Here is a 25,186-nt window from a genome sequence, read left to right as displayed (position 1 = left end):
TTACGTTCATTATTTGGGAGTAGACCTTAATGATCATTTTTTGTTTTTGTGTTTATTTTGGGCATTAACTTGACCTAAATTAGACACTCGCAGTGATGATGGAAGACAAAGGATTTCCCGTCCTCTGTATCGCCCTCTTTGTTGGAGCGCTACACTGCGTAAAAGGAGATCTCAGCTATTCTTTTCCAGAAGAGACAAAGTTACAGTTTGTTATTGGAAACATAGCCAAGGATCTCGGTCTGGATTTGAGGACATTATCTGCCAGAAAGGCCCGTGTTGATTTTGAAGGGACTCGTAAGTACTGTGACATTAATCTGGGCACCGGCAATTTGGTTACAATGGAGAGGATTGACAGGGAAAGCCTGTGTGGTAAGAAGCCGTCTTGTGTTTTAAAGGCAGATTTGTTGCTGGAAAATCCGTTAGAGCTTCATCGAGTGGGTCTCCATATTCAAGATATAAATGACAACTCACCTAAATTCAAAAAGGATCGGATTGAAATGGAAATAAGGGAGTCAGCAGACAAAGGTAATCACTTTTCAATCGAGGAAGCACGCGATGCGGACATCGGTCAGAATGCAGTTCAGAGATACAGCCTTCAAAAAAATGAGAACTTTATTCTTGCTGTGGTTAATAACAGAGTGGAGCTAGTATTAGATAATACACTGGATCGAGAAAAGGATAAAAACATCAATCTGCTGCTTACAGCATTAGATGGCGGCTCTTCTCAGAGATCAGGTACTGTAGTCATACACGTCACTGTGCTGGATGCTAATGATAATGCACCAGTGTTCAGTCAGTCTGTCTATAAAGCCAGTCTGCCTGAAAACTCTCCTTTAGATACACTGGTGATCACAGTGAGTGCTACTGATGCTGATGAAGGAATTAATGGAGACATTACTTATGACTTGGATCACATGTTTGATGATGAAATAAAGGTTTTCACTATCAACCCCAAAACCGGAGAAATCAGACTGAAGGAAGCTATTGATTTTGAGCAACACAATTTGTATGAAATGAAGGTAGAAGCTAAAGACGGCTTAGGACTCACCTCATATGCTAAAGTGATGATAGATATTAAAGATGTAAATGATAACGCTCCAGTGATCCATGTAAAATCTCTGACCAATCCCATTCCTGAGAACGTGTCACCTGGTACAGAGGTGGGCATCATCAACGTGCAGGACAGAGACTCTGAGAAGAACCGACAGGTCCGCTGCTCCCTCCAGCAGGGTGTCCCTTTTAAATTGGTCCCCTCTATTAAAAACTATTATTCTGTGGTGAGCACAGGACAGCTGGACCGTGAAGTAGTGTCTGATTACAACATTACAATCACTGCCACTGACGAGGGCTCTCCACCTCTGTCCTCCTCTAAAAGTCTGCACTTATCTGTAGCTGACATCAACGACAACCCACCTGTGTTTGAGGAGGAGTCGTACAGCGCATATGTGAGTGAGAATAACAAAGCTGGCTCCACTTTATGCTCCGTCACTGCTCGAGACCCTGACTGGAGACAAAACGGTACAGTGATTTATTCTCTGTTAGCTGCTGAGGTGAACGGTGCCCCGGTGTCCTCCTATGTGTCTGTTAACGGAGACACGGGGGTGATCCACGCTGTCAGGTCCTTTGATTATGAACAGCTGAGGAGCTTTAAAGTCCAGCTGATGGCCAGAGACAACGGTTCTCCTCCACTGAGCAGCAACGTGAGCGTCAGTGTGTTCATATCAGATGTGAATGACAACCCTCCTCAGATACTGTACCCCGCCCCGGAGGGCAACTCCTTCATGACCGAGCTGGTCCCCAAAGCTGCACACGGAGGCTCTCTGGTGTCCAAAGTGATCGCGGTGGACGCAGACTCTGGACAGAACGCCTGGCTGTCCTATCAGATAGTCAAGTCCACTGATCCGGGACTGTTCACTATTGGTGTCCACAGTGGAGAGATCAGGACACAGCGGGACATTAGTGAGACTGACAGCATGAAACAGACGCTCATTGTGTCAGTGAAAGACAACGGACAGCCCTCTCTGTCTGCCACCTGCTCCATGTATTTACTGATTTCTGATAACTTGGCTGAGGTGCCAGAGCTGAAGGACATTTCTTATGATGAGAAAAACTCCAAGCTGACCTCTTATCTGATCATTGCGCTGGTGTCCGTGTCCACCTTCTTCCTGACCTTCATCATCATCATCCTGGGTGTGAGGTTTTGTCGCAGGAGAAAGCCCAGACTGTTGTTTGATGGAGCAGTTACCATCCCTGGAGCTTATCTGCCTCCTAATTACGCAGATGTTGACGGCACAGGAACTTTACGCAGCACTTACAATTATGACGCCTACCTGACAACAGGATCTAGAACCAGTGACTTTAAGTTTGTCAGTTCTTACAATGACAACACGCTGCCTGCTGAGCAGACTCTGAGGAAAAGCCCATCAGACTTTGCTGATGCTTTTGGAAGTGCTGACAGCTCTCCTGAGGTAGGACGCTTGATTTTATTCATTTTTAATTTACTTCTTGCTGGTGTTTCAGTATCTAACTCATTTTGTTAGGGAATAATATCAAACTAATGAAAGTATGAAATAGGATGTATTGAATGCATCTAAAGGTTTAATAATGGAAAGTTCATTCTGCTTTTTACAAATGGGCATTTTTGAATTGGTGTTCACATTCTCGATGCAACTCTTTGGGTATAATGTTAATTATCACACGTACCATCTTAAATAGTTAATAGAGAGTTTGTGAGAGAAAAATAGGAATTTCCTTTTTGGATCAATTTATAATTTTTTAGCCTTTTTAGAATTTAATTTTTATTAAGGGACTTGTCAGGATTTGTTTTAGTTTTCTGTTTAGATGGTACATATTAAATTGATATGAATTGGCATGCTTTTTACGAAAGATGCAGAAAAGAACCTAATTTCTCTGGAAATATATATATCTTTTAAAATTCATAAAATATATTGCTTTTGTCCAATGGTTGAACATTTTTCTGGCTTCCTTAATGGGGATTCTGTCCAGGTGATTGATAGCCGTATAGAGCTAGCAGACAGAAACCGATATCCAGTCCAAAACATCCTATTTTACTCAAGATACACATCTGAATTTTGGATTTTTATTTCACGCTGCATTAAACGACATAACTTGCCCGCACTTGAAAAATCTTCAAAATATTAACCGTCACAAAAAAAATATTTACATTTATTGTGACCAAGCTAAACGCTTCAGTGAATTTATAGTTGGAAATGGTTCATCTATTACATTTATAATACTGGTAGGGGAATAAAACATTATTAGACATGATTACTCACCTGTTTATGCATATCATTTTATTATAGTTTCTGTGACAAACACAAAGATAAATTTGTTTTCCACTAATCAATAGCCCTGAGTGAATGTCACCTTACAGCAAGGTATCAATACCTCCTTTCCTTCTTTAAAATCAGTCCACGACAAAGTTTTTTTTTTTTTTTTTCAAAAACCTCTAAAACGCTGTTTTTTCACCAAAAATTGTCCGATGACAAAATTTTCTTCATTACCTAGAATTCTCATATTAGTACCAATGTTTTGATGCATGAATTGTTGCTCGGTTATGAATTCAGATTTACACCTACATAAAATATCAGAGTCCAAAAACAAAGACTTTTTTTTTCTTAAATGCAATTTTTCGCCAAAAATGATCAGATTGGGAACCAGGGGTTCTCGATTGGTCTCACCCTGGGATCCACATTTTTCCACGGTCATCAAAATGCGACCCACCTTTTTTTTTTCTTTAGAATTCAATCAACCAAATGTAGTTTTTCAAAAATAGCTGCTGAATTACACAAATATAATTAAAAAAAAAAAAAAAAATCTGTATATTTTCCTGTGCAACATGCATTTCACAGCATGCCTGTCAAAAGAAAATTTTCTTTCAGAATAAAAGACAAGTCCAACATGAGAGACATTAAGTATTTTATTTTTTCCAAAGGTGTACATTTTGTTTAGTAATACATTAAACACATGTTTTGGTGTATTAATTTCCACTACAGGTACCCTGTAATTTCACTTTATGAAAAAAATATGTTAAAGTCAAGTAACAGCAAAGTGATTGTTCCAGGTGTTGATAAGGCCTTTCTGCCAACGCGAAACCTCTCATAATGGTATGGATAATACTTTAAATATATTATTATTACTATTATTATTAATAATAATTTATTACTGCAAGCTGGCCAAGTATCATTCTCACAAATTTGAATTGGTGCAATAAAATACATTTTTGCCTGGCTGACTGATGTGATTATAATCTTAAGTGTACCAGCAGAAAGGATTATATTGTCATTGATGCTTTCAATGTTAAGTTATTTTTTTCTACCCTAACATATAATCTAACCATGCAGTGGTAATTTTACTTCTTCCATTACCTGATCATTTCATTTTTTCTATAGTTTATCCATATTCTCTGATCTGTGACCATGCAGTAATTCCTTTTCCCCTCAGATTTAGGCAAAATGTAAAGACAAATACCAAAATACTATTGGAGCTCGAGTAGAACAAAGAATATAATAAACTATCTAAGCACACAACAGGATATAGAGCTTTTTAAGAGCTCCCGGTAACTAATGAACTCACTGACTGATTTTGTCAGAGGTGTGGAGGGTTACATTTAAATTACACCATGGCAAATAATTTATATTAGTCTTTTAAACCTTACAAGACTAATATAATATGTCATTGTTTATTTTCCTTTTCATATTCTATTACCACAGCTGTAAAGTGTAAATTGCTCTCATACACCACTGGTCGATAGTGAAAATGAATATTGTATGACATGTCTGTGTCACTGTACAGCTGAAAAACCTCAGGATGTCACTGTTGGGTGCTGGATATTGATTTAAAGACTTTAAACACACGTCAAGCCCGTGTAGATTTGGAAGGAAATGGGTGTGATATAAGGTTAAATACTGGGGATTTGATCATGTCGGAAAGAATCGACAGAGAGCGTCTTTGTGACCAAAAACCAAAGACAGTTCTCCTGAGGTAGGACACATTTTTCAAAATCACTTGGACTTTTTTATCATCTAATCATCATTTAATATGCTATATTATGAGCCCAATTCAGCCGTATGCAATATGATGTATAAATTATTTAAAAAGCTCATTCAGCTTTCACAAATGTTTTGTGTAGTTGTTGAACTCATTTCTCCCTCACTTGATTAAGGTGCATGTTGATGACAGAAATAGCGCTAGCCAACAAACTAGTGTCCAATTTGAATACCCTAAGAACGTATTTCAGTTTCAGCATTTGAATTCACTCATAAAAAGTCAGTCAGACTTTGCTGACTTTATGGGATTTTTAGTCACCACAAGAGGAGTAAAAGTTATTTTTTTTTTTTTTATTATTGAAAATATAAAATAAAAAATAAAAAACCAACAAAAAAACAAAAACAAATATACATTAAACATTCCTAAATGGTTAATAGTGGCAGCATAATGGAGTCTTTAGAAAACTTAGAAAAAAATAAAATAAATTTTAAAAAACTCAAGTCACTAAGTATCTGGTGTGACCACCATTTGCCTCACACAATGGAACACATCTCCTTAGCATAGAGTTGATCAGGTTGTTGATTGTGGCCTGTGGATTGTTGGTCCACTCCTCTTCAATGGCTGTGCCAAGTTGCTGGATATTGGCAGGAACTGGAACTGGCTTTAGAAATGTTTTGACATTGTTAGTGAGAAACTTACCCTTAACATTCATAGTATCTAGTTTGTGTAAAGAATTTGTAGTTTTTTCATTACAATGGACATTTTTCTGTGGTTGCTGACATATATGGACGCCCAAACAGGGCAAATGAAAAGCAGATTAATATCCATTCACAGACCAGGTGGATGTTGTAATTGTTTTGTTAAGACCATTCCTGTTTTCATCTCCTAACCGTGGTTGTGGGAGACAGGGGAGATCCGTACTCTTCAAAGCCGATCAGGCAGCTTCTCCTTCGGTATTTAATCCCAGAGACCTCACGCTCAATAAAAGTGGACAATCACAGAAAGAACAGGCTGTGTTGGTATTGGAGAGCTGTACTTTATTAATTACCTGCACTGTAAACATAAACTTCGCTACCTGTCCCGGTCACCGAGTCGGACTATAGAGGGTTTTCACGGCGCACCATTTAGAGGTCTGGCCACAAGGTAGTCCTTTTGACCAGACCTCCTGGTTAGTGTCTGGAGGAAGGCACTGATGGAAGGGTCCGACCTCTGAGCCTTCTCAGGTCGACTTGACTGCTGGTCAAAGTAATGGCGGACTGGCCTCCTGCTGTGGATGTTGGCAGACCTTCTCTGCAATGGAATCAGGAACCCGAGTACCAGGTAGGAAGCGCTCCAACTTAACCCCATCACTGCCAGTGGAATTACATTGCCTGGAGAGGGCATCTGCATTTTGGTTAATCCGTCCTGGTCAATACATCACACTGTAGTCGAATGCAGACAGCTCAACAACCCAGTGCTGCTCAGTTGCTGCCTCACCCTGTGAGGCAGGGAAAGTTGTGAAGTTAATAGTAGAACACATCCCCAACATCTTCGGCACAAAGACCGGGTTGGACGTCAATATCATCTTCAACGCCTTGGCCTGGTTCCCTAGGGAGCGCCTTCGCTGAGGGTGCCGCTGGCGCAGTGGGCTAGGTCTCCCCCCCCACCCCAACCCAGGGGCTCACTTGATGGACTGCAGGGGTCGGCTTGTGTAGCTTCGGGGGGAGATAAGGGCGAGTTGTGGGGCCTCGCCCGCGCTGGGGCCTCCCCTGGGGCGTGCTGGGTGGGTGTGTGTGGGGGCACGGCCGGTGGATCCTGTCCTGGCGGATCCACGTCGGGGGTGGTTGGTCTGATGGCTGGGTGCCATGTTTGGGCAGGGGTGTCCCGGGGGTGGGTCTTTGGGTTTGGTGTCTCGGGGCGCGCTGCCGCCTGGTGGCTGGGGCCCGCTGTCCTCCGGGCTGTGCTGGTGTTAGAGGTGTCTCATGTCGGCGCGTGGGTGATTGGGGGTGGCCTCCGTGGAGAGGGGGCTCTGCTGGCAGGGTTGGTGTGAGGTTGCGGTGCCTGACTCCGCCTGGGGGGGTCACGCCGTGCTCCGTGTGGCCGGCATGGTTCGGGGGCGTGCTGCGGGGGATCTTCGGTTGTGCTGCTCGGCGCGTCCCTGGGGCCCGCAGTGCCGCGTGCCCGTCTGAGCCATCTTCCGGTGGCCCACCATGCGGACGGGCCGGGCTCACACCAGACAGGCCTCCTACATGGACACTTCACGTCACTCACTCCTAGCTGGTCTGTCTCAGCCACTTGTTGCACCACACTCACATACCCAACCCTTGGGGTGCTGGTTGGTGGGGCTGGGGCTGGGGGTGGAGGGGGCTGCCGCCTGTGCTACTAAGTAGTGGCGCGGGGGCGGCACTCCAACTTCTGACGGCCCTACTAATCCCTCCAATTTTAATTACACCTCAACACACCACCCCCCGGAGGGTGGGGCCACCACTTCCACTCTCCGGAGCTATTGCAGCACATAAACATATATACAAATAGGTTGGACAGGGAGCACTGCTCCCCTCCATCCACCTTTTTTTAATAGCACTTCATACATTCACTAAACACACACATTCACTCAGGAGATAGGGAAGTGCCTCTCCACTGGAGAAAGGAGAGGCACCATAACAGGATGGTGGGTAACCTCACAGACTTGGGCCTGTCGGGTGGGGGCCCGGCCCCTCTGTTGATGGCTGGGCCGCCGTGTAGAGATCGGGAGGGTGTGGTTGGGCGTGGCGGGACGGTGGGTCTCTGGGGGCGTGGAGGGGTGTTGCTGGGGGCTCTCTCTGTGGGGTCTCTCCGGGCTATGCCGGCCTGGTGGGGCGTGGGGGTGCCCCTTCCCTACGGGGAGGGCTTGGTGCTTGTCTCGTCTCCTGGTTGCCTTGGGGGCGCGCCTCACGGGGTGTGGGTCCGGGGCGGCCTGCCGCGCCGGTGCGGGGGATGGGCGCACTGGGGGTGCTGGCGTCTATGCCGGGGTTGGGACGGGATTGCTTGGCGCTCCGGGGTGGTGCTCTTTGCTGGGGGGAGGTTCTAGCTGTTCCGGTGGTTAATGTTGGTATTGGCCGCTTGGTAGGTCTGTCCTGCTATCTGCAGGCTGGCGAGTGAGTGGATTCTGCACCTTTGGCTGGGGGCTGCTGCTCCACATTGGTTGTGTGCCATTGGAGTGCCTCTCTCCCGCGGTGGTGGCCGCTGGTTGCTCTTGCGCCAGGGGGGGCATTGCCTCGGCTGCTTGGCGTTTCCTCAGATGTGTGTGTGGGGGGTGGTGTCTGCCTCTCGGCCTGGGATATTGGGGGCGTCTGGGGGGCTACTCGGCCGTGGGGGGGTGGCCGGGGGCTCCCTGGCCCCCGCTCTTTCTGCTAGCCTGGCTTCATCTGCGGGCCCGTGGCAGTTCCTGGATTTGCGGTAGCGGTTTTTGCACATATACTGGTCTACAATGCACTGGCACGCTTTGGGATGTGGGATAAAACTCATACTGAGCTTAACTTTAGACACGTTAATCTCAAATACCTGCTTTAGGTATTACCACTCACTCATTCCCCCTGTCCACAGCCACCAACTTTATAGCAAAGCTTCACACTTGTCACTATACTGGCTTGATTACACAACATAATAAGCAAAGTATGTTCTACAACTTCACATTTCACCGTCACTGTAAAATAATCTATTCTTCCCCACCCATTCTATTTTCTACCTTGAGTCACTCCTCCCTGCTCCAGTAAAATCTTTGGAGACGGTTTATGGTAGAAAAATTAACATTCAATTCACGCTCAACAGCTCTGGTGGACATTCCTACAGTCAGCATGCCAATTGCATGCTGACTCAGAACTTGCGACATCTGTGGCATTGTGCTGTGTAATTTAACAGAACATTTTTAGAGTGGCCTTTTATTGTGGGTAGCCTAAGACACACCTGTGCAAGAACCGTGCTATCTAATCAGCATCTTGATATGACACGCCTGTGAGGTGAGATTGATTATCTCTGCAAAGGCGACATGCTCACCAACACATTTAAACAGATTTGTTAACAATGTTTGTGAGAAATAGGTCTTTTGTGTATTTTATATAAAATGTTTTAGAACTTTGAGTTCAGCTCATGAAAAATGGGAGCAAAAAAAAAAAGTGTTGCATTATATTTCTGTTCAGCGTAATTGGCTTGAAAGCAAGGTAACAAATGTCAAAATTACGATGAAAATATGTTTGAATGCAGAATCTAACCAATTGTAATGAAATATGAGAAAGCTAATGAGTTAGGCCAACCTAATATCAATAAATAAATTAATAGACCATTTAAACAACAACGTCTGGCAGGGAACAAGGCCAACACGAACAACGATAGAGAGGAGGAGGAATAAATAAATAAAAAAAAAGACAACACTGACTACAGATGAGAATACACAAAAAAGGACTGTTCAGAACAACTCAAGAATGTTTGACCAGAGAGACATGTAAACCCATGTAAATTTGCGATGGTAAAACAGGGGATGGGACCCAGATAAGCAAACTGCTTCTCTCGTCTCCTTTTTAGGCATGTACAAAAAAAAAAAAAAAAAAATGTAAAAAAAAAAAAGTGAATGTCACCATGTCAGAAATAAACTGAATAAATAAAATAAAAAGAAATAAACATTGTAACTATGCATGCACATGAATTGGCAGTCAAAGCTTACAGTTTGGTCACAATTAGAGAACCGTGAAGCTGTTTTTAGTATTTAAATCACCTTAAGTCAATGTGACTGGCCAACACTGTACCATTAATGACCGCTCAAACAGCACTTATGGACTTATGAACAAAATTGAAACAGTTGAAATGTGATGTACATGCTTAGCAAGAATGTAGACCAAAGGAAAAACCATTAGTAAGTTCATCAAGTGCTATTTGTATTGTACTTTCCCCACTGAAAGACCAAATCTCAAAAAACATAAAATATGGCTGAATATTGTAATTAAATTTATGATGGTGTGACGTGTATGCATGTGTTTGCAGGCAGAGAGGTTCAGGGTGAATCAAGGAAGGAGGTTGTGATGTATATACTGTATAGATGTCATTGAAATGATGCCAGATTCTGTACTTGATCAAGATATTAATATTAATACTTTGTGACAGAACGAAGTAAAAAAAGTATAAGCTTTAGTATTAAAGTGTAAGTCTAAGTATTATTTAGTCTTAGACTATTTTTTATACTTTTCAGTAAAAGCCAAGTTCACTATACTTTTTTTTAAAGTATATTAAATATATAAAAAAGTACACTACATGTACACTGCCTCAGTTTTAGTATAAAATAAGATATATATATATACTTGTAGACCACTTGAATAAACTACTTTTTTTGCAAAGGGAAGCTTCCTTTTGTCCAATAAATAAGACTTTTCCCTTACATTTTCCCTTTTTTGTTCTTTTTTTTTAATTTTTATTTTTTAATTGAAAGAATAAAATATAGAATGCTCAAATACTTAGATTTTCCGTCTTCTTTACTTTCTCAGAACACACAACAACAATATTGTTTATGTTTGCCAAATACCATCCAAACCGTGCTTGATTTCAACACAAAGTAACTGGTGAAAAGATGATATAGATACGTTTTATTGTACAATTCTCCAGAGCTGAGCTGAATCCACCTTCATGTGAGTGCAACAATGTGACTCGTGGGGTCGCTGTTGTCTCACAATAAAGGAGGCTTTCCTCTGCACACACAGGCGGAGATTATCCGCACAAACGGTCACATATTTGCTGTTTTCTGCTGCTTGAGGAGTCGGTGAAGACTATTTTGTTGATTTCTAAGGAATTGGGTGTCGTTGCAGTAAACTTGGCTTTGTGAGAAAGATCGGAGTACTTGTTTTTTTTTTTGAGGATGGGAGACAAAGGATTCGTATCCCTCGTCTGCTTTGCTTTCTTCATTGTCTTTGTGCATCTCGCAAAAGGCGATCTGAGCTATTCCATTGCTGAAGAGATGAAACCACGCTCTGTGATTGGAAATGTGGCCAAGGATCTCGGTTATGACCTGAAGACGTTATCCTCCCGCAGAGCCCGCGTGGATTTTGAAGGGAAAATGAAACGCCTCTGCGAAATGAATCTGAGCACCGGGGATTTGATCACATCGGACAGACTAGACAGGGAAAACCTGTGTGGTAAGAGACCTACGTGTGTTCTTAAAGTGGACCTACTGATGGACAGTCCGCTAGAGCTTCATCGTGTAAATCTCCATCTTGAAGATGTGAATGACAACTCTCCTAAATTTAAAAAGAATCTAATAGAAATGGAGATATGGGAGTCAGCAGAAAAAGGCAGCCGCTTCTCCATAGAGGAGGCTCATGATGCAGATATCGGTCAGAATGCTGTTCAGAGGTACATCCTGCAGAAGAATGATAATATGATTCTCTCTGTCGATAATAACAAAGTTGAACTTGTGCTGGAAACAAAGCTTGATCGTGAGAAACAAAAAGAATTAAATCTGCTCCTCACTGCATTAGATGGCGGCTCTCCTCAGAGATCAGGTACTGTAGTCATACACGTCACTGTGCTGGATGCTAATGATAATGCACCAGTGTTCAGTCAGTCTGTCTATAAAGCCAGTCTGCCTGAAAACTCTCCTTTAGATACACTGGTGATCACAGTGAGTGCTACTGATGCTGACGAGGGAATTAATGGAGAGGTGACGTACGACTTTGGTCACGTATCTGATGACAATATAAATGTTTTTTCTATAAATTCCAAGTCAGGGGAAATTAAAGTATCAGGTTTAATTGACTTTGAAGAAACTAGTTCTTTTGAAATTAAACTGGAAGCCAAAGATGGTTTAGGGCTCACCTCTTATGCCAAACTGTTAGTAGATGTTACTGACAAAAATGACAATGCACCTGCAATATATGTAAAATCTCTGACCAATCCCATTCCTGAGAACGTGTCACCTGGTACAGAGGTGGGCATCATCAACGTGCAGGACAGAGACTCTGAGAAGAACCGACAGGTCCGCTGCTCCCTCCAGCAGGGTGTCCCTTTTAAATTGGTCCCCTCTATTAAAAACTATTATTCTGTGGTGAGCACAGGACAGCTGGACCGTGAAGTAGTGTCTGATTACAACATTACAATCACTGCCACTGACGAGGGCTCTCCACCTCTGTCCTCCTCTAAAAGTCTGCACTTATCTGTAGCTGACATCAACGACAACCCACCTGTGTTTGAGGAGGAGTCGTACAGCGCATATGTGAGTGAGAATAACAAAGCTGGCTCCACGTTATGCTCCGTCACTGCTCGAGACCCTGACTGGAGACAAAACGGTACAGTGATTTATTCTCTGTTAGCTGCTGAGGTGAACGGTGCCCCGGTGTCCTCCTATGTGTCTGTTAACGGAGACACGGGGGTGATCCACGCTGTCAGGTCCTTTGATTATGAACAGCTGAGGAGCTTTAAAGTCCAGCTGATGGCCAGAGACAACGGTTCTCCTCCACTGAGCAGCAACGTGAGCGTCAGTGTGTTCATATCAGATGTGAATGACAACCCTCCTCAGATACTGTACCCCGCCCCAGAGGGCAACTCCTTCATGACCGAGCTGGTCCCCAAAGCTGCACACGGAGGCTCTCTGGTGTCCAAAGTGATTGCGGTGGACGCAGACTCTGGACAGAACGCCTGGCTGTCCTATCAGATAGTCAAGTCCACTGATCCGGGACTGTTCACTATTGGTGTCCACAGTGGAGAGATCAGGACACAGCGGGACATTAGTGAGACTGACAGCATGAAACAGACGCTCATTGTGTCAGTGAAAGACAACGGACAGCCCTCTCTGTCTGCCACCTGCTCCATGTATTTACTGATTTCTGATAACTTGGCTGAGGTGCCAGAGCTGAAGGACATTTCTTATGATGAGAAAAACTCCAAGCTGACCTCTTATCTGATCATTGCGCTGGTGTCCGTGTCCACCTTCTTCCTGACCTTCATCATCATCATCCTGGGTGTGAAGTTTTGTCACAGGAGAAAGCCCAGACTGTTGTTTGATGGAGCAGTTACCATCCCTGGAGCTTATCTGCCTCCTAATTACGCAGATGTTGACGGCACAGGAACTTTACGCAGCACTTACAATTATGACGCCTACCTGACAACAGGATCTAGAACCAGTGACTTTAAGTTTGTCAGTTCTTACAATGACAACACGCTGCCTGCTGAGCAGACTCTGAGGAAAAGCCCATCAGACTTTGCTGATGCTTTTGGAAGTGCTGACAGCTCTCCTGAGGTAGGACAAGTTTCTTTTCTAATATGTGTATTTTTTAACTACATTATATCTCTTTCTGGAGACAATCAACTGTAGTTGTGACTGTGATTTGTCTCAAGCATTTTTAAGAAGTGCTGTCAGTGCTACTAGTTTTGTGCTTCTCACGGAAACATTTCTGCAGCACCTGACGGCAGCTTGTGTAGCTTTTCTTTGAACATCTGGTAAAAAGAATGTGCTGAAGATTTATTTAAGTTTGTGAAATTTTTAAACATATCTTAACATTTAAGGGCTTTTGTTTAATATATATATCATTATTAAAAAGTACAGATATGACGATACTAATGAAAAATGTTTGGTGTCATCCTTATTGTTGCAAACCCTAAAAGATTAACCGATTCATTGCTTTTCTAAATTCTACATTGTTGGACCAGTGTATAATTGTGGACAAGGTATTAAACATGGTAATGACGTTAAAATGCTTCAGCCTTTTGGAAAATTTCTCCTGTACTCATTAATTTTATTCTTACTTCATGACAATGTCTGAAGAAAACAGATTCTTTCTAATCAGCACCTGAAATATGAATCAATGTCATTCATTTAAGTTTCATCAGATTATACAACTTATTTCAACATGTTTGGGCTTTTGTGTCACAAATGATAACAAATAACAACTTAGTGTTAAAAACTGTATCTTAAAGATTCACATTTCAAAAAGTTTATTATCATATAGACAACAGTGTTAAGCAATTAAAATCTTGTTTTGCAAATGCACACAACTAACGATAAACAACCAACAATCTGAACTAAACTTAAATATTTTTGCAATATGTAGCTATGTGGAAATATACATACAATATGTATGTAGTTCTGGTCAGTCAGTGGTTTAGTATCCTTATAACCTGTGGATGAAACCTTTTCTGTAGTTTTCCTTGCTTTCAGACTCCTGTATAATGTCTACCAAATGGCAGGTACGTAAACAGGGTGTGGTGTTGGTGGGTATGCTCCATGATGCTGCTCCACAGTCACTGTGCTGTTTTAATGAGAGGCTGGAGAGCCTTCTTGTCCTGGATCGTGCAGATTCCAAGTCAGGCTGCTGTCCACTGTGCATAGATGTTGCTGAGGAGTTTTGAGATAATTCAAATTTCCTCCGCTTTCTCAGGAAGGAGAGTCTCTGTTGATCCTTTTTGATGATGCTGGGTGTTAAGTCTAGGTGAGGTCTTCACTAATGGGAGTGCAGAGGAATTTAAAAGTCACCACACTCACCACTCTGTTTAGTGGGGCATGCTGGGATCTCCTCTTTCTGTGGTCATGAATCTCTTTAGTCATCTCAGTGTTTAGGGGATGAACATTTTTGTGGCATCATGCATGATAATCCACGTCCTCCCAATGCAAAGCTGAGTGAATATTTATTATGCATCCTTGATTAAAAAATAAATAGAAAGTCAAAAACACACACTAGTTGACTAAGCTGCCAAAACACTGACATGTTAACTCGTCAATCATGAATTAAGTTCCCTCATTAAAAGTGCATATCAAATTGTGTGTTACAAGTTTGCTAATGAAGACTAAAATGCATACTAGTTCACTAGTGAGACCCACATGCTCACTAGTAACTATAGCACAAATCTTTTTCTTGGCTTTACTAGTTCAGACCCAACATGTTTACTCGTGAAATAGTGAAAGATAGATAACTAGTTGATCAGTAAATCAATTTGCAGCAGCACTAGTGAACCACTGGGGCTAAAATTATATATTAGCTTACTAATGAAAGGCAAACAAAACAAAAACATAGCGTTAAGGTGGGTGGAGCTGGCACTGAGGATTCCTATTGGCTCCCCAGTCCAGAATGACACACGGCAACCAATTAATACTCAGCATTTTGTTCTTATAGCGCCTGCTTTATTTGAACTAGTTCAAGAGTAAATATGTTGGGTCCTACTATACATTAGCAATGTCAACAAAACGTTTGTAGTCAACTAGTGGGCATGTGGTCCTTCACTAGGAAACTAGTGAACTAATATGCATTTCACCTTTCATTAGCAAACTAGTAACACAATTGTATGCACTAGTTAACTAGGGACCTTAATCCATGATTGATTTGTTAACATGTCAGAGTTTTGGCAGCTCACAAGTAAAATAGTGTGTGTTTTTGACATTTATGATCTGGGATGCATAATAAATACTCACTCGACATTCCATATTGTTGGTCACCTCTCTGCCAGTGATCAACCCATTGATGTTTGTATTGTTGTTGAACTTGATGATGGAGTAGTTGCTCTGTGAAGGGACACAGTGGTGGGTGAAGAGGGTGAACAAGAGGGGACTGAACACAGCCTCTGGGGGTCTCTGTGCTCACTGTTTTTGTATCTGATGTCCTCATATCAACTTTAACTGCCAGGGGTCTTTCTGAAACATGGTATATAGAAATGATAGATATGCGGTTAAAAAAAAAAAATGTAGCAGCCTTATGTAAAGAACTGATCACATTAAAGGAAACCCATGGGTAAGATTTTTTTTCCAATTATTGAAGACTGTAGAAGAACCAGTTAATTGCATTTCTAAATTCTACACTGTTGCAACAGTGATGGAATGAAGTAGTGTGCAGAGGTATGAGGTAAAATTGCTTCAGTAGCTTTTTGGGAATTTTCTACTTTGTCCAATTACTATGTTTTTGTTCGACTTTTACATTTACTCCTGGACAATTTCCAAATAAAACTGATAATTCTTCATCAGCACCTGAAGTATTTTTTTTACTCTGTTTTGTTTTAGCAAGAAATAATGTATCAAACTAAGAAAATCTGTTGAATTGGATGAATTGATGTTTGCATTTTTTGTGTTCTATGAAATTTCAGATTTCTTAAATTGAGTATATTAATACTAGTGATAATGCTCTGTTTGATCTGAAGTCATTGATCATCACGGAGTATTTAGTGTTTGTGATTGAAAAGCCCTTTACTAAATTTTTTTTTTTAAAAAACAACTGGAGAATTGTTGCAATCAGGAGACAGATCTGTAGTTTGTAAAATGGTGCAACTTAATATATACATATAACAATAATTATATACATAATAACACGTGTCAAGAAAAGTTTTCTCAATAACCAAACTTTCTGTTCATATGGAAAATATTGCTTCTGTAATGTTCTCATCTGGTTACAGTGTATTTTTACAGTTTTTCATTGGTGTAAATTGATTTTGGGTTATGGTTGCAGTATCATAAGATCAACTTCTACTTAAATGTGGATAAATGGTCACTAATGCAAAATATATAATATCCTTTGGCTTGGACATTAAAGAATTAGGTCAATTCCCAGCTATTTTCCTTAAGATGCAAAATTAACCAATTAGTTCTCCAACCCTCACAATTTACGGACATATTCCTTACCTGAACTAAACAAAAGTCTTTAAGATCCACTGATGTTAAAATACTGTCATAGTCAACTTTGCAAAATCTCTGTTTTATTTATTTATTTAATATTTCAAATACAAAAAAGAAATATCTTTCAACTAATATGACATATTGAAATTACTTTATTTGAACAGCACTGTGTATTTTGATCATGTATTACTGTTAAAATGTATCCTTAGTGAAAGTAAAACGAAAAAAAAAAGGAAAGGTTAAAATTTTAATCATTAAGGTTCCTTATTAACGTGTGAAAATAACAATGTGGTTTTCCTCTTTCGCTGTCCATGGTGCTGATGTTCCTTCCGCTTATTTATCAGATTAATATTAGATCATATTTTAAATGTTTTAAATCAGTCTCCCTTTAAATGTGTTGCCAGGTTCACACTGTTCACTGTTTTGCCGTATTCTAAAGATACTCTTGGCGTCGCTGCTCCCTCACAGATGTAAGAGGCATCATTTCTCTACATTAGAAAGACCTCAGTTTATAACCAGAGCCATTGTTCGAGGTGTGGTGTCCTGCAGTATTCAGACCGGCACATTTTCTCAATCGGATTACATTTATATCTGCGGTTTTTTTTAAGGAAACATGATGGTGCTCAGAGGAATACCGTGGCTCTGCTGTGTGTGTTGTTTTTCCGTGTTTGTGCGCATCACGGCCGCAGACCTCAGCTATTCTGTTCCGGAGGAGATGAAGCCGGGATCCTTTGTTGGAAATATAGCGAAGGATCTCGGACTGGACAAAGCAAAATTATCGTATCGGAAAGCCCGCCTCGATAGTGAAGAAAACTATCAGCAATACTGTGACTTCGACTCCAAATCTGGGAATTTGATCGTCAGAGAACAGATTGACAGGGAGGAGCTGTGCGGTGAGAAGATTTCATGCGTGCTTAGATTTGAATTAATCTTGGAAAACCCTTTAGAGCTGCACCGTGTTTCAGTGCTTATTCTGGACATAAATGATAATTCTCCAGTTTTTCCCAGTGAATCAGTGAAGTTAGAAATCAGTGAATCCGCTGTTAAAGGAGCAAATTACCGTCTCATTGAAGCTCATGACATGGATATCGGTCAAAATACAGTAACGCACTACAGTTTACAAAAAAATGATTATTTCGTTTTATCCGTTAATGAGGTGTCTGATAGGAGGAAGAGCATCGAGCTGGTTTTAGACAAAGAGCTGGATCGTGAAAAAGAACGAGATATAAATTTTGTGCTGGTTGCAGCTGACGGTGGAAATCCTCAGAGATCAGGAACTGCAAATATACATGTGAGTGTGTTGGATGCTAATGATAATGCGCCTGTGTTTGATCAGGCCGTGTACAAAGCCAGTCTGCCTGAAAATGCTCCTCTTGATACGGTGGTTGTTACTGTCAGTGCTACTGACGCAGACGAGGGAGTGAATGGAGAAGTGACGTACGAGTTTAGCCGCATCTCAGAGAAAGCAAAGAGAGTTTTCTCTCTGAATAGTCAAACAGGACAAATTAAAGTCATTGGAGGACTTGATTTTGAAAGTAATTCAAAATATGAAATGCGTGTTGATGCTAAAGATGGTTATGGACTTTCATCAGATTCAACTTTAATTATTGACATCACTGATGTAAATGATAACGCTCCAGTGATCCATGTAAAATCTCTGACCAATCCCATTCCTGAGAACGTGTCACCTGGTACAGAGGTGGGCATCATCAACGTGCAGGACAGAGACTCTGAGAAGAACCGACAGGTCCGCTGCTCCCTCCAGCAGGGTGTCCCTTTTAAATTGGTCCCCTCTATTAAAAACTATTATTCTGTGGTGAGCACAGGACAGCTGGACCGTGAAGTAGTGTCTGATTACAACATTACAATCACTGCCACTGACGAGGGCTCTCCACCTCTGTCCTCCTCTAAGAGTCTGCACTTATCTGTAGCTGACATCAACGACAACCCACCTGTGTTTGAGGAGGAGTCGTACAGCGCATATGTGAGTGAGAATAACAAAGCTGGCTCCACTTTATGCTCCGTCACTGCTCGAGACCCTGACTGGAGACAAAACGGTACAGTGATTTATTCTCTGTTAGCTGCTGAGGTGAACGGTGCCCCGGTGTCCTCCTATGTGTCTGTTAACGGAGACACGGGGGTGATCCACGCTGTCAGGTCCTTTGATTATGAACAGCTGAGGAGCTTTAAAGTCCAGCTGATGGCCAGAGACAACGGTTCTCCTCCACTGAGCAGCAACGTGAGCGTCAGTGTGTTCATATCAGATGTGAATGACAACCCTCCTCAGATACTGTACCCCGCCCCGGAGGGCAACTCCTTCATGACCGAGCTGGTCCCCAAAGCTGCACACGGAGGCTCTTTGGTGTCCAAAGTGATCGCGGTGGACGCAGACTCTGGACAGAACGCCTGGCTGTCCTATCAGATAGTCAAGTCCACTGATCCGGGACTGTTCACTATTGGTGTCCACAGTGGAGAGATCAGGACACAGCGGGACATTAGTGAGACTGACAGCATGAAACAGACGCTCATTGTGTCAGTGAAAGACAACGGACAGCCCTCTCTGTCTGCCACCTGCTCCATGTATTTACTGATTTCTGATAACTTGGCTGAGGTGCCAGAGCTGAAGGACATTTCTTATGATGAGAAAAACTCCAAGCTGACCTCTTATCTGATCATTGCGCTGGTGTCCGTGTCCACCTTCTTCCTGACCTTCATCATCATCATCCTGGGTGTGAGGTTTTGTCGCAGGAGAAAGCCCAGACTGTTGTTTGATGGAGCAGTTACCATCCCTGGAGCTTATCTGCCTCCTAATTACGCAGATGTTGATGGCACAGGAACTTTACGCAGCACTTACAATTATGACGCCTACCTGACAACAGGATCTAGAACCAGTGACTTTAAGTTTGTCAGTTCTTACAATGACAACACGCTGCCTGCTGAGCAGACTCTGAGGAAAAGCCCATCAGACTTTGCTGATGCTTTTGGAAGTGCTGACAGCTCTCCTGAGGTAGGAAACATTTATTTTGTGATTTTTGTTTATGAGCATTTTTAAGAAGTGCATGTGTTAATGGTTTTGTGTTTCTCACAGAATAATTTATGCAACACCTGACGGCAGCTGTGTGGTTTTTCTCATATTTGGTAAAAGAATACGTTATGGATACAAGGAATTGATTGTCTATAGCCTTTCTTTGAAAGTTCTCAATGGCAAATCAGCAATTTCCTTTTCACCTTACATGTGTTTCATTTGGGCTTTATCCACAGTCCTCAGGTTCTACACTGCTTCATATCACTGGCTATTCCACCATTGACTTTGTGTTTTTACTGCGAGCTGCTATAATAATTTTAAAATGCATATGCCTAAGTTTGATTGTGACTGAGGAGCTTTTTTGGATTGGAAAGAATTATTTTAGTGAACAAAATCTAGCCTGAAATCTAAAAAGCTCTGTATTAAGCATATACTTTTTTTGAACAAAATTAAATAAATGAAATTATAGTAATTTGTTTACTCGATTGTTCAAAACTATTTTGAAAGTCTCCAAATTGTACAAATTTTTTCCAAGCATTTCAAGGAACTGTATTGGACTGGTGTTCTCCCCACGGTGTACACTCACTTATCCCTGTTTAGAGCTGGAGATTAACATCAGCAGGACTTTTTGATTTGTTCAATTTTTAAAACATATTTTTAAATTTAAGGGCTTTTTTTTTTTTAATATAACAAAAATTAGCTCACTTGTAAGAAGTATAGATATGAGGATACATATGAAAACTGTTTGGTGTCATCTTTAAGTAAAGATTTGGGAAAGTTAATGCAAAATCATGGGTAAAACTTTTATTTATTCATGTTGCAAATTTCATGGCAAAAAAACCAGTTCATTGCTTTTCGTAATTCTACATTGTTGGAGTGGATGGTGGAATAGGTAATATACATGGTAGTGAGGTAAAAATGCTTCAGCTTTTTGGAAATGTTCTACCGTACCTATTAATTTATTTTCGCCATGACACTATCTGAAGAAAATAGATACTTTCTAATCAGCACCTGAAATGCAAATGTCATTAATTTCAGTTTTATCAGATTTTACAACTTTTTGTAACATCTATCCATCCATTTTCAGACCTTCTTGTTCCTGTTTTTTACTTCAGGGTTGCGGGGGTCTGTTGGTGCATATCTCGGGCTCACACTGGGAGCTTTATGCGGGGGTACACCCTGTACAAGGTGCAAGTCCGTCGCAGGGCAGCACACAGACAGACTAACAACCACTCACACTTACATTCACTCCTACGGACAATTTAGAGACTCCAATCAACCTAACAGTCATGTTTTTGGATTGTGGGAGGAAGCCGGAGGATCAGAGGACTTATTCTAACATGTTAGGGTTTTGGTATAACAAATTATAACAAACAGTAACTCAATGTTGAAAACTGTGGATTGAAGATTCACATTTCAAGAAGTTTATTATCATTATCATATCATTATCATTATCATAACAGTGTTTCTCAAATGGGGGTCCGCGATGGCACTTGAGAGAGAGAAAGTTAAAAATAAAAAACAAAAGGTTAAAAATATGGGGTTTTGTAATGTTTATTTTTAGTTAAAAAGCAATAAATTGAATGTCTTTTTTTAATTTCTTGCAAAAACAAAGCATACATTGCGGTTGTAAAAGATAGTCAACCTCATCAGATGTTGACATAATTCACGTATTGGACTGTCACCAAGTCAGTTCAATCAGAAATACACCTGAGAGAGAGAGAAAGTGAAAAATTAACAAACGGAAACATTAAAAATATGGGGTTTTGTTATATAATTTTTTTTAATTAAAAATGGTAATCATAATTATGATTATGCAAATGATCTTAAATAGAACATGAACTGAAAATACAAGTCAGTCTTGGTCCCACCAGGTGGGAGATGACCAGAAAACTACAAATGATAGAAATAAATCTATTTAGGAAGCACTAAGTAAGTTTGAGAACAACTGATATAGATAATGTTACGGCAAAATTTGCGGTTGACCTCATTTGGAGACATGATTTATTGCTCTGGTTGAATGATGGAGTCCAGGAGAAGCATTGATGATTTTATGAAAAAGTTTATTCTAAACTAAGAAAAAAAGTACAAGATGGAACAAAAGAAGTGACCGTCCCTGCCGGAGGTCCGATGATTCAGTGACACACAGTTCTGATCCAACACGTATATTCCCCTCAGTCCCCCTCCCTCCTCCCCCCAGGAGATAGAGATAGAGGGAGAGGGAGGAGGTGAGGACAGAGGGTGAAAAAGAAAGACAGTTTCTTCTTTGGGTCTAAACAACCAGTTCTGGTATCTGCCGGTTGTCATAGAGACGGAGGGGTGTGCGTTTATGTGTTTTTGTGTGTGAATGAATGTGTATGGCGTGTGTATGTGTGACATGTGACTGTGTGAGCATGTGAGTGCGCACACAGAGTGCCTATGCGTCCTTGTGCGATTATTGTTTTGGGGAGATATCATGTGCTTTGGACAAGGCGGTCTGACCCAGCAAAGTTGAAGACATGAAAATCACACAATGGAAAGTTACCCAAGGCTTAAGGATTAAAATATATGAGTAAATATATTATTAAGCGTAACTAATAATTTCGCCCCCCACAATAATAATCATCATCATCAATCTTTTATTGCAGACTCTTAGTCCAGAATTTAAAAAAGAAAAGAAAAGAAAAGCACCACTATTTACAACGAACAGCTGTACCAATGTCTCCACAGTTCAGACTGGTACCGTATCAAGGCGACAAATGAATTTGTGAAACAAACAATGCAAGGATGCCTGAAATGTTTTGATCCTTGTGAACACAAACAGATGACTTGTACTTTCCCCTCTTGGCCTTTTCAGTAAAATCTGTCATGGTAGGCTACATTGTATTTCTTTATGCTGGCTCGTTTATAATTTGAACATTAGGTGTGCCCAGCACAGTATGCTTTCAACAATGGCTCTTTTTTTACATCAGCTGCACATGCACCAAACTTACTTACACGCATAATATCCTGTGCAAACATCATGTGACATTGTCTGTATCTACTGTACATCATCTGACATATAATCATTGATAAAATGTCCCAGATATTTATATTTATTACACCCATTCATGCTGTTGCCACATAATAGATAACAGTGTTAAGTAATTAAAATCTTGTTTTGCGAATGCACATAACTGTATCGATACAAATGAAAAATCTGAACTAAACCTAAATATTTTTGTGATATGTCGTTATGTGGAAACATACATGTAGTTCTGTTCAGTCAGTGGTTCAGTAGCCTTAACCTGTGGATAAAACTTGTTCTGTAGTCTATAGTTGTCCTAAATTTCTTTCAGACTCCTGTCTCTACAAAATGGCAGGTATGTGAACAGTGTGTACTGGTGGGGATGGTCATTGGTGCTGCTCCACAGGTACTGTGCTGTTTTAATGACACAATGGAGAGCCTTCCTGTGCTGAATCATACAGTTTCCAAGTCATGATGCTCTCCACTGTGCATCTGTAGAAGTTGCTCAGCTTTCTCAGGAAGGAGAGTCTGTTAAACCTTCTTGATGATGCTGTGTGATCCTCGCTGATGTGAGTGCAGAGGAATTTGAAAGTCTTCACACCCTCCACCTGCGTCCCGTTAGTGTGTAGTGGGGCATGCTGGGAGCTCCTCTTTCTCTGGTCAATATTCTCCTTAGTCTTCTCTGTGTTTAAGGGAAGATTATTTTTGGAGGCATCATGACATGCTAAGTGACCTCCTCCCTGTTGATCACCTCTCTGCCAGTGATCAGCCCATTTATGTTGGTACTGTTGTTGAACTTGATGATGGAGGTGTTGCTCTGTGAAGGGACGCAGTGGTGGGTGAAAAGGGTAACTCACTGTCTTTGTGTCCTCGTACCAACTTTGACTGCCAGGGGTCTTTCTGAAAGATAGAAATGATGCATATGAGGATATCAGTAAAAGAAAAAAGTTTTCTGTCAGCTTTATATGAAGATTTCGGAAAATTAAAAGAACACCATTGGCAAGATTTTTTTTTATTACTATTATTGCAAAGTGTAGAAGAACCAGCTCATTGGATGTTTGTTGCCCCAGTAATGGAATGAAGTAGTGTGCATAGATATGAGGTAAAATTGCAGCTTTTTTGGGAAATTTCTACTTTGTCCAATTACTATGTTTTTGTTTGACTTTTACATTTACTTCACGTCACTCTTCCATTAGCATCTGAAGTATTTTTTACTTTTTTGTTTTGTTTTAGCAGGAAATAATGTTTTATCAGTCTAAGAGAATCTGTTTAATTGGATGAAATGTTTGCATTTTTTGTGTAATCTCAAATTTTAGATGTCTTTGATTGAGTCTATTAATGCCTGTGATAATGCTCTGTTTGAACTGAAGCCGTTGAATCTCACTGAGTATTTAGTGTTTGTTGAATAAAAAGCCATTTACTAAAAGGTTTTTAAGAAAAAAAAAACAAAACAAAAAAAAAAAAAAACAGCTGGACAAATGTTGCAATCATTAGACAGATCAATAGTTATTAAAATGGTGCCTCCAGGTTTGTGTAAGGATATGACTTTTGCTCACGAAATTTACCAGTTTGAAATAGTACATTTGAGATGTATGTTAATACTTTTGAAATCCCCTCCACTGCTACTCTGTGTTTAAATCAAAATCACTTGTCCTGTAGCACATCATATGTTTTTGTGATTAATACACAACGAATCAAAGGCAACTGTAAAGGCTGCACAGTAAAGCATAGAAATGTTGAAGGTTAAAACTATTTCTAATTTATTTACTTTAGATGCTGTTATAAGAGGTTAATATCCAAGTTAATCAATTATTTCATTTTAAAACCAGATCAAAAATAGTCTTTGATTTTGTTTTAATGATGTTACAATTTTAAAAAAAAGCAATAAACAAAATTTGATTAAGTAGAACTTGACATTCATGAAATAGAAGTTTAAAGTCAACTTTCTCCTTGTACCTTTTTGATATACGTATAAAGTTTGAAAGCAACTACTTTTGACACTTAAGTATAGAAAATAACAGCTACTCTAATTCAGTTTCAAAACAGTAAATTCAATTTCAAGTTGTTACTTTCAAATTCAAAAACTATTCATATTCAGTTTCTAGTGGCACAAATCGCAGCCCATACTAACATTGTTATTGGTGATCTTTCCTATGGGTTTCTACTTTATACAAGGCTGATTTACTTTTCATCAAAAGATCTACTTAGTTCTTGTCATAACTTTTCATTTAAAGTGAAGTTGGATTTTTTGTTGAAATAAATCTTTTTTATTTTACAAACTAAATAATGATGTTCATAATGTCATGTTTCAAGAAAGGTCTACTTTCTGTTCATATGGAAAACATCGCTTGTAATAATATTTTGGTTGTGATGTCAGTATCATTAGATCAACTGGTGCTAATAGGTGGACAAATGATTACATTTTGTCGCTAATGAAAAAATAACAATATATTAAAAAAAATAAATAAATAAAAACATTTTTTTTTTTCTCTCTCCTTTGGCTTGAACATTTAATAATTAGATCACTCAGCTATTTTCATTAAGTTGAAAAATTAACCAATAGTCCTTTAAG

At 40.4% G+C, this 25,186-nt stretch overlaps 4 protein-coding genes across 4 annotated transcripts; 3 read left to right on the top strand and 1 right to left on the bottom strand.

Annotated features, from left to right (window-relative positions):
• On the top strand, window positions 1-2,540 carry LOC114470745 (protocadherin beta-16-like). The gene has a single exon (XM_028459080.1). It carries the CDS (start codon window positions 96-98, stop codon window positions 2,538-2,540), a length of 2,445 nt encoding a protein of 814 aa, XP_028314881.1. The 5' UTR covers window positions 1-95.
• A 4,098-nt stretch (window positions 2,541-6,638) lies between these two features.
• LOC114470744 (proline-rich protein 2-like) lies at window positions 6,639-8,242 on the bottom strand. Its single transcript, XM_028459079.1, has 3 exons — window positions 8,144-8,242; window positions 7,925-8,037; window positions 6,639-7,215 (listed from the first exon to the last, which is right to left on the bottom strand). Exons 1-3 carry the CDS (start codon window positions 8,240-8,242, stop codon window positions 6,639-6,641), a joined length of 789 nt encoding a protein of 262 aa, XP_028314880.1.
• A 2,628-nt stretch (window positions 8,243-10,870) lies between these two features.
• Window positions 10,871-13,321, top strand: LOC114470743 (protocadherin gamma-A2-like). Its single transcript, XM_028459078.1, has one exon. It carries the CDS (start codon window positions 10,871-10,873, stop codon window positions 13,319-13,321), a length of 2,451 nt encoding a protein of 816 aa, XP_028314879.1.
• Window positions 13,322-17,101: 3,780 nt separating this feature from the next.
• LOC114470742 (protocadherin beta-16-like) lies at window positions 17,102-19,655 on the top strand. Its single transcript, XM_028459077.1, has one exon. The coding sequence runs from the start codon at window positions 17,217-17,219 to the stop codon at window positions 19,653-19,655; it is 2,439 nt and encodes an 812-aa protein (XP_028314878.1). The 5' UTR covers window positions 17,102-17,216.
• The last annotated feature ends 5,531 nt before the right edge of the window (window positions 19,656-25,186 follow it).

This window comes from Gouania willdenowi, chromosome 10 (assembly GCF_900634775.1).
Source record: "Gouania willdenowi chromosome 10, fGouWil2.1, whole genome shotgun sequence".
Classification (NCBI taxonomy): Eukaryota; Metazoa; Chordata; class Actinopteri; order Blenniiformes; family Gobiesocidae; genus Gouania; species Gouania willdenowi.
This window is presented reverse-complemented; position numbering and strand designations above follow the sequence as displayed.

Bases quoted from the DNA above. Each gene is read 5' to 3' on its own strand.
- LOC114470742 (XM_028459077.1), top strand. From the start codon at position 17,217: ATGATGGTGCTCAGAGGAATACCGTGGCTCTGCTGTGTGTGTTGTTTT.
- LOC114470744 (XM_028459079.1), bottom strand. From the start codon at position 8,242: ATGCCCCCCCTGGCGCAAGAGCAACCAGCGGCCACCACCGCGGGAGAG. The intron at 8,038-8,143 runs GTGCAGAATCCA...CCCCCAGCAAAG, and splicing joins GCAGCAGCCCCCAGCCAAAG to AGCACCACCCCGGAGCGCCA. The intron at 7,216-7,924 runs GTGAGGCGCGCC...GTCTGGTGTGAG, and splicing joins CCGCCCCGGACCCACACCCC to CCCGGCCCGTCCGCATGGTG.
- LOC114470745 (XM_028459080.1), top strand. From the start codon at position 96: ATGATGGAAGACAAAGGATTTCCCGTCCTCTGTATCGCCCTCTTTGTT.
- LOC114470743 (XM_028459078.1), top strand. From the start codon at position 10,871: ATGGGAGACAAAGGATTCGTATCCCTCGTCTGCTTTGCTTTCTTCATT.